This window comes from Pimephales promelas, chromosome 15 (assembly GCF_988280905.1).
Source record: "Pimephales promelas chromosome 15, fPimPro1.hap1.1, whole genome shotgun sequence".
Taxonomy (NCBI): domain Eukaryota; kingdom Metazoa; phylum Chordata; class Actinopteri; order Cypriniformes; family Leuciscidae; genus Pimephales; species Pimephales promelas.
The window spans coordinates 34447501-34459721 of record NC_142783.1 but is presented as its reverse complement, the minus strand read 5'-3'; the positions used below and the strand labels follow the sequence as shown (position 1 = coordinate 34459721).

At 37.6% G+C, this 12221-nt stretch overlaps 1 protein-coding gene across 1 annotated transcript; it reads left to right on the top strand.

Annotated features, from left to right (window-relative positions):
- The first annotated feature begins 282 nt into the window (after positions 1–282).
- On the top strand, positions 283–12181 carry ppp1r14d (protein phosphatase 1 regulatory inhibitor subunit 14D). The gene is made up of 4 exons (XM_039663003.2): positions 283–779; positions 10134–10214; positions 11114–11146; positions 12046–12181. Exons 1-4 carry the CDS (start codon positions 528–530, stop codon positions 12112–12114), a joined length of 435 nt encoding a protein of 144 aa, XP_039518937.2. The 5' UTR covers positions 283–527; the 3' UTR covers positions 12115–12181.
- Positions 12182–12221: the final 40 nt, after the last annotated feature.

Below are 12221 nucleotides of genomic sequence, written 5' to 3'. Positions count from 1 at the left end.
CATATGAATTACAGTAATAGCAACAAGTGCTTTAAAACAAGTGTTTTGACCTCTGACACTGATCTTGCATGCTATCAGTCCTGAGTTGAACTATGTTCCTCCTTAACACACACATGAACACACAACGACAACACGTCTTCATTTCAAGCCTATAAAAGCAGCAGACAGTGAGTGTAGGAGGGGTGGAGCGAGCGAGCGAGAGAGAGAGAGAGAGCGAGAGAGAGAGGGGTAAGAGGTAAGGAGAAAGAGAGAGAGAGAGAGGTAGGGGAGGGAGTAAGACAAAGAGATAGGGAGAGAGAGAGCGAGAGAGGTATGGGAGGGAGTGAGAGAGAGAGGCAGTGTTAGTAGAGCTCAGACAGAAGACAGGAGCTAAAGGAGGCTGATGGACAGAAACAACACGATCATGAGTCAGAAACACACTGCAGTATAGAGAGTCAGAGGAGCAAATGACAGCAGGACTGTGACTGAAGGACCCTGTGTTTGAGTCTGAGACAGAGAGAGACAGACAGAGAGAGAGAGAGAGACAGATGCAGACAGAGAGAGAGAGAGAAAGAGAGACAGTGGCCTCTTGGACTTCTCCCCGTCCTCGTGAGGTTGTGGCAGACATGGCGTCGGAGCCGGGCACACAGTCCAGAGTGATGTTTCAGACCAAAGAGGAGGAGCCTGCCCAACGCAAACTGGGCAAACTAACGGTCAAATACAACCGAAAAGACCTCCAGAGGCGACTGGACATCGAGGAGTGGATCGACGGGCAGCTGCACCTGCTGTACGACTGCCAGGTAAGACAGACCCAGAGAGACAGCATTACAGCACGTTCACTGTGATCAGACTCAAGTTAATAATGCACCAAAACATACAGCAAGACGGAGATGATTCTTCTTAAACAGATTTAGGAGGAACAACTGAGAGAAGTTGAAATACACCATAGTATGTTTTATCTGTTCGATTTCTGAGAGAAATGGACTATTATTTGTCATCAGTAGGAACATTGTTATCATTTATAAAACTTGATTCTATGAAGTACTAGTACAGTTTACTGTTTAAAGCTTCAGAAATTAGTATTATTTGCACATTTATCAATTTAGCAGATGCTTTAATACAAAGCGACTTAAAAACGAGTAACAACACAAGCACAAGTTTTGCTTTATAGGTTCACTGGATCTATATGAGCAGGTCTGATTGTCTGTTTAAATACGTGAGATGACGTCGATTACCACAGAAAATCACTTTGAGTGCTTCATCGGTTTGCACTAATGCACTTACAATTGACGTCTAGAGGGCAAGAGACTGTGACAAATGTGTAAATATGTCAAGACATAAGAGGGATTTGAACAGGTGTCTGTGGTGTCCACCTAGACTCACTCCCATCCGGGTCACGGCACCAAATATAACCTCTCGTCTCCGTTCCTACTCCCCTCTCTCCGTGTGTGATTTGAACCAGCGCCTCTGGCATAGAAGGAGTGAGGTTTTAGGAGATCAGGGGAGTGAGGTTTACCCACACAGCTCTTACTTGCTTGCCTCCGTTACACTCTCCCCCTTAAACCTCACTCCATCCGGGTCACGGCACCAAATATAACCTCTCCGATCCTACTCATCTCTCTCCATGTGGGATTTGAACCGGCGTCTCCAGATTAGGAGGGGGGTGAACTAACAAGGATGCTAAAGACCGCAGTCTCTAGTGTCAATCGCCAGTGTACCTCTTAAGGACAAGGGAGTGAGGTTTACACTCACCCCCCTAGACCTAGACTCACTCCCATTCGGGTCACGGCACCAAATATAACCTCTCCTTTCCTACTCTCCTCTCTCTGTGTGAGATTTAAACCAGCATAGGAGAAGTGAGGTTTCAAGAGATCAGGGGAGTGAGGTTTACACTCTACCCCTAAACCTCACTCCCATTCGGGTCACGGCACCAAATATAACATTTCCATTCCTAATCGCCTCTCTCCCCGTGTGATTTGAACTAGCATAGGAAAAGTGAGGTTTACACTTTCCTCTTAGACCTAGACTCACTCCCATTCGGGTCAAGGCACCAAATATAACCCCTTCATTCTCCATATGTGATTTGAACCAGTGTCTCTGGCATAGAAGGAGTGAGGTTTACACTCTCCCCTCTAGACCTAGACTCACTCCCATCCGGGTCACGGCACCAAATATAACCTCTCGTCTCCGTTCCTATTCCCCTCTCTCCGTGTGTGATTTGAACCAGCGCCTCTGGCATAGAAGGAGTGAGGTTTTAGGAGATCAGGGTAGTGAGGTTTACCCACACAGCTCTTACTAGCTTGCCTCCATTACAATATAACCTCTTCGTTCCTACTCATCTCTCTCCATGTGGGATTTGAACCGGCGTCTCCAGATTAGGAGGGGTGTGAACTAACAAGGATGCTAAAGACCGCAGTCTCTAGCGTCAATCGCCAGTGTGCCTCTTAAGGACAAGGGAGTGAGGTTTACACTCACCCCCCTAGACCCAGACTCACTCCCATTCGGGTCACGGCACCAATTGTAAACCCTCCAGTTCAACTCGCCCCCCTCAGAGCGGGATTCAAAGCATTGGGAGGTGTGTGTATAAACAAGAGTGCTAAAGACCTCTACTATGTGACTAATATGTATAAAACTACTAAAAAGGGAACTATCATCCGAAACATAAAAAAGACTAGACCAAATAACATAATTTGCACAAAGTAGTTTACAGACAAGACAAGTGCCTCACAGACCTTCCAAGCGCATTCCTGGTTGTTTTAACAAACTGAGGGGCGAATGAAAACAACAGCACGTCATCGACTCACAGATGCCGCTCATGTAGGTTAAGTTGTACCGATTACTTAAAGCACACAGAGATCAGACTCTAATAATCAGTATCTCCACTGACGTCATGATTCGCTGGTGATGACGAGTTCTGAACATCTGTGAACGCGCAACATCTGTCACGTTACATCAGAGAGTGTGTATCCGCGCTGTGCATCCCCTGTCACCATGGAAACAGGACTCCGGTTGGTTGAGCTGGAGGCAGAGCAGCATTGATGAGATGCGTGTGATCATGATGGTGACAGTGACATTTACTCAAATGCGCTGAGGACACGCTGGCATTAGAGGAGAAGGTGATGATGGGCTATTTGAACAGATCAAGCTGTTTTTTTCCAGCATTCATCTCACATGTGCCGAATATAACCACTGTCAGGTGATCTAATGCCGATCTCGACACAGACACGCAACAAACACCTGAATTCTGCAATCATTTACCAAACCTGTAGCAGTTTGTGCATGCACCCTGACGGTTGCGGTTGGACTGTCAAGGCACGTTCAATGTCACTAAGAATGATAACTACCACACCGATGCATGATAACTCTCTGTTTATTCTAAGTGCACTGCAGTTTTGTCATCAAGCTCTTTAAACCAGGACGGATTCTGATTGGCAGTCAATGTCAAAGTATCGTTCCTCAGCTGGAAATTTTTCATGTGCAAACTGAGATTTCTGGTCAGATAAACACATCTTTGTCTAAGAATAGAGACAACAGGAGAAAAGTAGGACTCATGCATTTATCCAAAATGCATTGCATTCAATGTACACGTGATCAGTTCATGCTTCCCCGGGGAATCGAACCCATGCTTTAGTATTTGAGCTGCAGGAATAACCCTCTTCCTGGAGTAATGGAGGTGTTTTACTCAATGCACTGGAGAGGTTTGAACCTAAAGCCATCACTAGTCTACACCACCCTGATAACATGATGATCTGCACCATGTGCTTTTGTGATATGGTATCTTGCACACGACAGCAGGCCGGACACTGGGGTGAAGCTTTCTTGCATTATACCAGAAAAATACATCGCCCAAGTAATAGAGCATGGCAACATTAAGGGAATGCATGAACTGAACAAAATGTATATAGATTGAATGTAACTGTATCAAGGAACTATAACTAATTCCTCATTGCTTCAGTATCAAAATTCAGGCATTTTTACCCTGATGAGAGTATATTTCTTATGTAATTGCACTGTTTGTCTTGCAATTGCATCAAATACCTCAAATAAACCAATTAATTTAATTACATTTTCAATATGAACAATTATGTCTGAAATGAAAACAAATAAACAAACAGAAGTAGCTCAAGATACACAAGATATCAGTCTGCTATTATATATGTTAAAAACGTCACCGTGTTTGATTGTTCTGTTTAATATATCATTGTAGATTTTAATATAGTCGCTGTTTCAGGTTTTAGAGTTGATCACAATCAGGGTTTTATTACTTTTTCCATTAACATCCACTGCATGTTAGTTCCATCATCAAAACATTATTCCAGTAATATTAATATGTTCATTCAACATAATCTAGTCTTTAATAATGTTTTTAAAACGGTAGTACAAAAAACAGTATTATTACGTCATTCTTGGAAAGTTTTTTTTTCCTGGTTTGACATTTGTCTAACATTTTTTTTAAATGTTACTTGTTTCAGAATGATCAGAGAACCTTCGAAAGTAACGTTCTCATAATGTTTGCAATGATACAAAAGCTTCTTAAACAATGAAAAACCAGGTGAATGTTCAAAGAAAAACGTTTTCATTACTGGTTAGCTGCATGGGACATTGAACAACACTCACCTCTGGAAGAGCGAGGTCACTAACGCATCACCAGACTGAACTAGAATAGATGAGAGTAAATCAGATGTTAGATAACAGATTAAAAGGACAGAGGAAATGATTTGAGCGGCCACATTATAAATATGCGGGTCGCTGGTGTCACTCGCCGGTCCTGGTTAATGTCTGAACCGGTTGGTATTAAACTCAAGGACATGTGGGACACGCAAGCATTCAGCGCTGGAGATCTTTCAGCATGGTGTGTGTGTGTGTGTGTGAGTGTAGTGGCAGATGTCCAGTGTGTATGTGTGTGTATGTGTGTTTACTCTACTGCAGCCGTCAGATGACACACTGACTGATTGCTGACAAACGCACATGTACAGAAACACTGGGTTTAATCTTTATTTTCTGGGGATTTAAATGGATCAGGCTTTGATGCTGTTTTCTGAGCATCTCACTGATATAATCTACACTGCGGATGAGCTTAAAGGAGGAGTTCACTTTTGAAAAAACTTTTGCTGATAATTTACTCACCCCCATGTCATCCAAGATGTCCATGTCTTTCTTTCTTCAGTCGAAAAGAAATGAAGGTTTTTGATGAAAACATTCCAGGATTTTCTCCATATAATGGACTTCAATGGGGTCCAAACGGTTCAAGGTCCAAATGAGAGTTTCAGTACAAACTGTTCAAAGGGCTTTAAACGATTCCAGACGATGAATAAGGGTCTTATCAAGCGAAACGATCGCTTATTTAATAATTAAATAACAAAGTTTAAGTTTTATAAGCTCAAATGGTCGCCTTGCTCTGTGTGATGCGCGTTCGTGAATCTCCTGTTCGAAAATGAACTAATCTTTTTTCGTGTCATTTGGTTCATTCAACGAACGAAACAAACGAATTGACTCGGAAAAAGGTTCGCTCATTTTGATGAACGTGTTCGAACAGGAGAGTCACAAATGTGCTTCACAGAAGGCGACCGTTTGAGCTTATAAGACTTAAACTTTGTTATTTATTTTTTAAATGAGTGATTGTTTCGCTTGATAAGACCCTTATTCATCGTCTGGAATCGTTTAAAGCCCTTTGAAGCTGCACTGAAACTCTCATTTGGACCTTGAACCGTTTGGACCCCAAGTCCATTATATTGAGAAATTCCTGGAATGTTTTCATCAAAAACCTTAATTTCTTTTCGACTGAAGAAAGAAAGACATGGACATCTTGGATGACATGGGGGTGAGTAAATTATCAGCAAAATCTTTTTTTTTTAAAGTGAACTACTCCTTTAAGGCAAGGTCAATAGGTTTAAAAAAGTAACATCATCATCATACTGCCCCAGTTGTTGATTGATTACAATGAGAATTGCCAAAAGAAATGCAAATTATGTATGCAAATGATGCAAAATCTAATTAAAAATGCACTAATATATTTCCAGATATGAAATATGAACATTGGAGAAACCCAGGATCAAATTTTTTTGTTATAAAGGTTTTTCTGGATTTATCTTTTCATCAGAAGCCATTGGATTCACAAATTCATTGTTTTTAGGAATATGAACAAACCTTCAAAAATATAGATATGAATAAAAATGTAAAGTAGAGATTTCTGACTCGAACTCACTGTAAAGATTTGTATTGTAATAGAAATCTACAGACAAAATGAACGGAATTTTGTATGTTTTCTTTCCACTATTCTGAAACAATACATTATGAATAGTTGACCAATTGCCAATCATTAGCTATCAGATCAGTGTATTTGCTTATATTTCTATTAAGGCAGCAGATCGTTCTGTGAGAGCTTGAGAATGACCTGTGGTTTGGGAGTGCCGGTGCGTTTGTCCATGTTTTGGTGATGATGGTGAATATTTCATGGCCCGGAGGAAGGGTTTCACTCTGAAGGTTCTCTGACGCTTCCGCGTGGAAGCCTGTAGCTCCGCCCCCTGTGTCAACCACTGCATTATTCATGAGCATCTGAAATTTATGCGTGAACTCACTGGAGCCGGCAGTTACTCTGCCCAAATTTGACTTTAAATCATGTGTTGGGGTTTTAAAAGATGCATGAGTGGTTGCCAGGGGGTGCTAGCGTGTTGCTATGTGGTTGCTAGGTGAAAAGACGCAGGTTAAAAAACGAACCAGTCATTTTCTCACTCATTTGTGAACTTTGATCTTTTTCAGAACATAAACGGCGAAATGTAAAAGTTGCATGGAATTATTTTATGATGCATTTAATCATGATGAAGTGCACCATATGATTTCTGCGTCTTGTTTTCTGGGAATAATAATGAAATGAACTATGCCTTTAAAACTGCAGTGCTAGAGATTTTATCTTATCATATGGCACCGGAGTAGTAAATCTAATTAAAGTAACTGTGATAATTTGGCAGATGATTACCACAATGTAGAAATTATAAATCATGGCAACACATGTTTGACCAATGCACGCACTATCCATCCGGGGAATCTTGATTTCTCAAACCGATGTAATTAAAACCTGTGAGAATGAGAAAATTACCATGTTGCAGCCTTAAATGTATCTAAATGAATAAATTACTAATTATATACTAAAATATTCAAACTACGTAAATTCAAATAAAATGAAATCATATTTCTATTTTCCTTCAACAACTATTATTTAGCCTAATGAAAAACGTACAGTTCTTGAAATTTCTGTGAACCATCCCTTCAGGTTATAAAATATAAACACTAGCTAATAATAGGCTTAGCTACCGTAGAGAATCCGTGTAAGACTAAATCATATTTTTGATGATTTTTAAACTGAAGTAGAAGAGTAATTGTTTTTTGTTTTGTTTTTTTTTGTACGGATCTTCAAAGATCCAGCAGTGTTTCAGGAGAATATTTCCACATAATGTGAAGGTGGTGTGTAGTATTTATTTGTGTCCCTCGTGTTTTGATGCTCTGAACGGCAGGAAACCCGGAAAGGAAGATCAGATTAAGTTAACGGATCCACACATTAGGGAATCAGCAGCTCGACATCCCGCGAAATCCCATTAAAAACACAACAAACATGCTAATGCTAGCAGAGAACAAAACACTCACTCCTTCCCCGTGACTTTAGAGGAATAATTGATCCAAACCTGCATGGATGTCTGAATGTTCACGCTGCTCTTCTATACAGAGATCAGCAGCTGTAAAGACAAAATTACCATAGAATTCACGAGGATAAACTTCGAAAAATGAAAGTAATCGAATAACATGAGGTTGAGTAAATGAAGACTGAATGCTTTTTCACTATTATTTGACTAAAGTGTGTATATTAAAGTTTTAATTTACATTTTAGCAAGTCTAATACTATTTCTATTTCTATTTAGTTTGGTTTTAGACATAGTAGGCAACCTATTTTATTTCAATTAGGCCTAGTTGTCAATGCAACATTACTTTGGTTTAGTTTGTTAAGTTTGATATTATTTCAGCTTTATTATTAAATGTATTTGTCCTATGTATGTATTCGTATTTTGAAAGATTTTTAGGTTTCAGTAATCTGCTTTTATCGTTTTCGTTTTTTAAAAGAATAATATTTTTCATCATTTTTTTAGTTTTAGTCATTTTAGTAGGCTACTTCAACTTATTTTATTTCAATTAGTTGTAAAGACATTTTTTATTACGCTTTTTAAGTTTTTATTTTTATTTCATCTGTATTCATTTCAGATGTGTTCATATTTTAAATGTCATTTGTGCGTCAAAATACTTCTATTTCTCTTCTATTTTGCTTCTATTCTTTAACTCATGTTTTAGTAATTAGTTCTTCAACTTAATTTATTTAAATTGGTAGTTAACATTACTATTTTGTTTAAGTTTTGTAAGTTTCATTTTATTAAATGTGCTTTTAGTTCAAGTATTAGTCATTTGTGCTTTTGTCATGTTTTTTATATTTCTATTTAGCTTTAATTGATTTCTATTTCCATTTTAGTTTGTCATTTTAATATTTCAAATTATTTTATTTTTTTGCTAGCTGTCAATGCAACATTTAAAAAAAAATAATTTAAGTGTTTAAAATTTAATTCAACATTTTTTATATATATATATATATTTCCAGCTTGACTTTAATTAATTATTTTAGATAGTTTTAGATTTAGTCAACAATAACAACACTGACTTCCGGACCCTCAGAATGTCTGTATGTCTGTCAGCCTGTTCATGTCTGTTCTTGCCATTCTAAAACATGCAACTACAGTATTGTTATGTTTGAATAAATTATAGGAATAGCCTAATAGAAACTGCAGCTCGTTAGGTTAGAACGGTCCCGCGGTGTGATTATTAGCATTAGCCCCAGTGCTAGCACAGCAGTTCCTGTAGCGTTCCTGTATTATGGATGTGTGCGGCGGTTTGGCGGTTGCTAATGCGAGTCACTCTCGGGGTCGTCGTTGCTCTTCTCTCTCTAATTGAGATGCTTTTAAGAGCGGATGCCATTAAAGTCTCCAGCAGAGATCAGATGTGATGCAACACTTCGAGTTTAAACCTCAAAGCTCAGTCTGACTGCTCAAGTGTGAGATGGTAAAGCATAATTAATCATATGAACACGGTGGATTCTGTAATCTAGCCGTAAGCGTTAATGAAATTAAATGCCCATGAGGAAACTCTTTCTCATAATCAGATTTTCTTATAGATAATTAGATAATTTTCTTATAGATAATTCTTCTTATAATAATTTAGCGTGACACTTACATCAGTTGGACACGTATATATGAGCTCAGGTGCTCCAGTCACTTTCATTTTGAAGGATGAGTTCACTTAAGAATTAAAATTTCCTGATAATTTACTTACCCACACGTTATCCAAGATGTTCATATCTTTCTTTCTACAGTCGAAAGGATATTAAGGTGTCTGAGGTGATTTCAATGGGGTCCAACGGGTCGAAGGTCCAGATGCAAGTTTCAGTGCAGCTTCAAAGTCTCGACACGATACAGCCGAGGAATAAGAGTCTTATCTAAACAAACCAGCGGACATTTTATAAAAACGTTAATCATAATATACTTTTTTAACCCCAAATGCTCGTCTTCCCGTCCACGACTTCGAAAAGTCACGTGGGCGGAAGTACAGTAACGTGCGAAGACTAAACGCCATTTACAAAAAAAATAAATAAATAAAAGGTAAAAGTGATGTCGGACGATTTTGAAGTTGGAGTAGAAAATAAGATGGTGTTTTTTTTTTTGTTTTGTTTTTTTTCCCTATCCTACATTTACACGGAAAAGTGGCGCATCGTAGCTAGTGCAAGACGAGCATTTGTGGTTAAAAAGTATATAAGCGTTAATTTTTGTTTTAGAAAATGGCCGATGGTTTGGTTATAAGCTGGTTATAAGACTCTTATTCCTCAGCTGGGATCGTTTAGACTGTTGGACCCCATTGAAGTCACTATATGGAGAAAAATTCTGCAATGTTTTCCTTTCTTTTCGACTGAAGAAAGACAGACATGGACATCTTGAATGAAGTGGGGGAGAGTAGGCTAAATTATCAGGAAATTGTAATTCTGAAGTGAACTACTCCTTTCATAACAGATTTGTTTTGCATTTAAAACAGCAGATGCAGTAATGAGCGTGTTATTGTCTGTGCAGGAGGAAGAGATCCCTGAGCTGGAGATCGACATCGATGAACTTCTGGAGCTGACGGATGAAGACCAGAGATCCAGACTGCATGTACGTTCAGATTCAGCTTCAAAATAAAGCTTCTTTACTGACATTGATCATCCATGGATACCTCTGGTGCTCTTTGCGTGTCGGTCAAATTTGACCGAAAATATTGTAGTTCGATTTTGTTTTTTATTTAATAGTTTGTATTTGTATGGTAGTAAATTCTATTTACGCAATATTTATACTCCATTTATTCACTTTTTTGAGCATAGACCTAAAAATTTAATTTCTAATTTAAACTGTCTTAAATTTTCAATGTTTAGAGCACAGATTGATGTTTGATCTCTCCTCAAAGACGCTTGGCTTGAAAAGTTACTGAATTTTACGTTTATATTTTTTAAATATACATTTTTCAAAAACATGTTTCACTCTAAAACTGTGAGAAAATCAAAGCCATAAATCTGAACTAGTTGTGGTCAAAATTTGAGTTTGATATCTCAAAAAATGAGCTTTCTGTCAGATGTTTGGCTGCAGTACCAAAAGTTTCCACTAGATAAAATTCGTCTCCCGTTAATTTCCAATGCGCTCACTTTTGATCGTAATTATTTTTTAAGGACCTTTTAACCTGTTTGAATCATTTTCTGTCCATCATTTTCTGTGTGTGTTCACATAGAAAGTGTCAAAACCTTTAAGTTTCGTACCATTCCGATGAAGAAAAAAATTATTTAAAAAAAATAAAAAATCAGAAGCATCAGATTCTTTATATTGAAAAAAATATATATTTTAAATGTTCTTTTAAGGATTCATTGAAATGGTTATTTGGGTTCTTCTATGGTATTGCAATGAAAGCCCCTTTGGAAGCTTTAATCTTGTGTAGCAGAAAACTAATATCTAAAAACTAATAAGTGCATCAATATGCATCATGACTTCACATGTAAACAGATATTGCTTTTCTGTTTTAACAGGAGCTTTTGCAGGAATGTGGAAAGCCAAAAGAGGTAAGACCAACTCTGCAAACAGCTTTTCTTGTGCACTTTCTTCCACTTATTAACCAATTATTCATGCTTTATTTCTATAATAGTGTACATGAGAAGCAGCTTCACATGATAAACATTGTTAATGTTGCATTCAAGTTCTTTAATTATGGAACAAATACTATTTAAAGACGATAGTAGCATTATTCAGCCCAATTCAGCTTTGGAAGCCACATAAAAAAACAAATGCTTCGGTAAATCTTAATTATGACATAAAAAGTCAAAATGTCATAAAAAAGTCATAATAGATAAAGCACAAATTATGACTTTTTATAGTATAATGACATGATTTCTTATAATCTCTCATAATTTCAACTTTTAAAGTCATACTTAGTGTTCTTAATTTTGACTTTTTATCTGAAAATTATTACTTGTGTCAAATATGACTTAGTATGTCATAACAATATGTCTCATAATTTTTACGTGTCATAATTTTGGCTTTTTATGTCACAATTTCGATTTTATCTCAAGATTTCGACTTAGATCACTTTCGTCAAATATTACTTAGTATGTAATTTTTCCTCCTTATTGTCACATAATTACTTAATCTGATAAATATGATTTAGTGTGTCATAATTGTGACTTTTTATCTCATACATATGATGACTTGGTATGACATCATTTGGATTTATTATCTCCTAATCTAAACTTACTTTTTTTTTTCTTTTACGAAAGGATGATTTTTTTGTTGTTGTCGGAAATGGAAATTAGATAGCAATTTAATATCAATATAGACAAAAATTCCAGATAAAATCAGATTAGCAGAAAAAGAAAGTAAAAATGCATCTGTAATATATATAGACTGTAATCTACATGACCACAGACGGTTTTAACTTTAAAACGTAATGGTTTCAACTCCACAGGACTTTATCAATGGGCTGCTCTATCGGATGAAGGGACTTCGTAAGATGTCGGGATCTCTGAAGAAATAGTATTAGGTCAAAGTCTGGATTTTTCCTGATGAAGTGAAACGCCCTGCCCTGTCTCCACCCTCAGCACACCTGCCCCCACCCTCGAGACCCAGGCTCCACCCAAGACA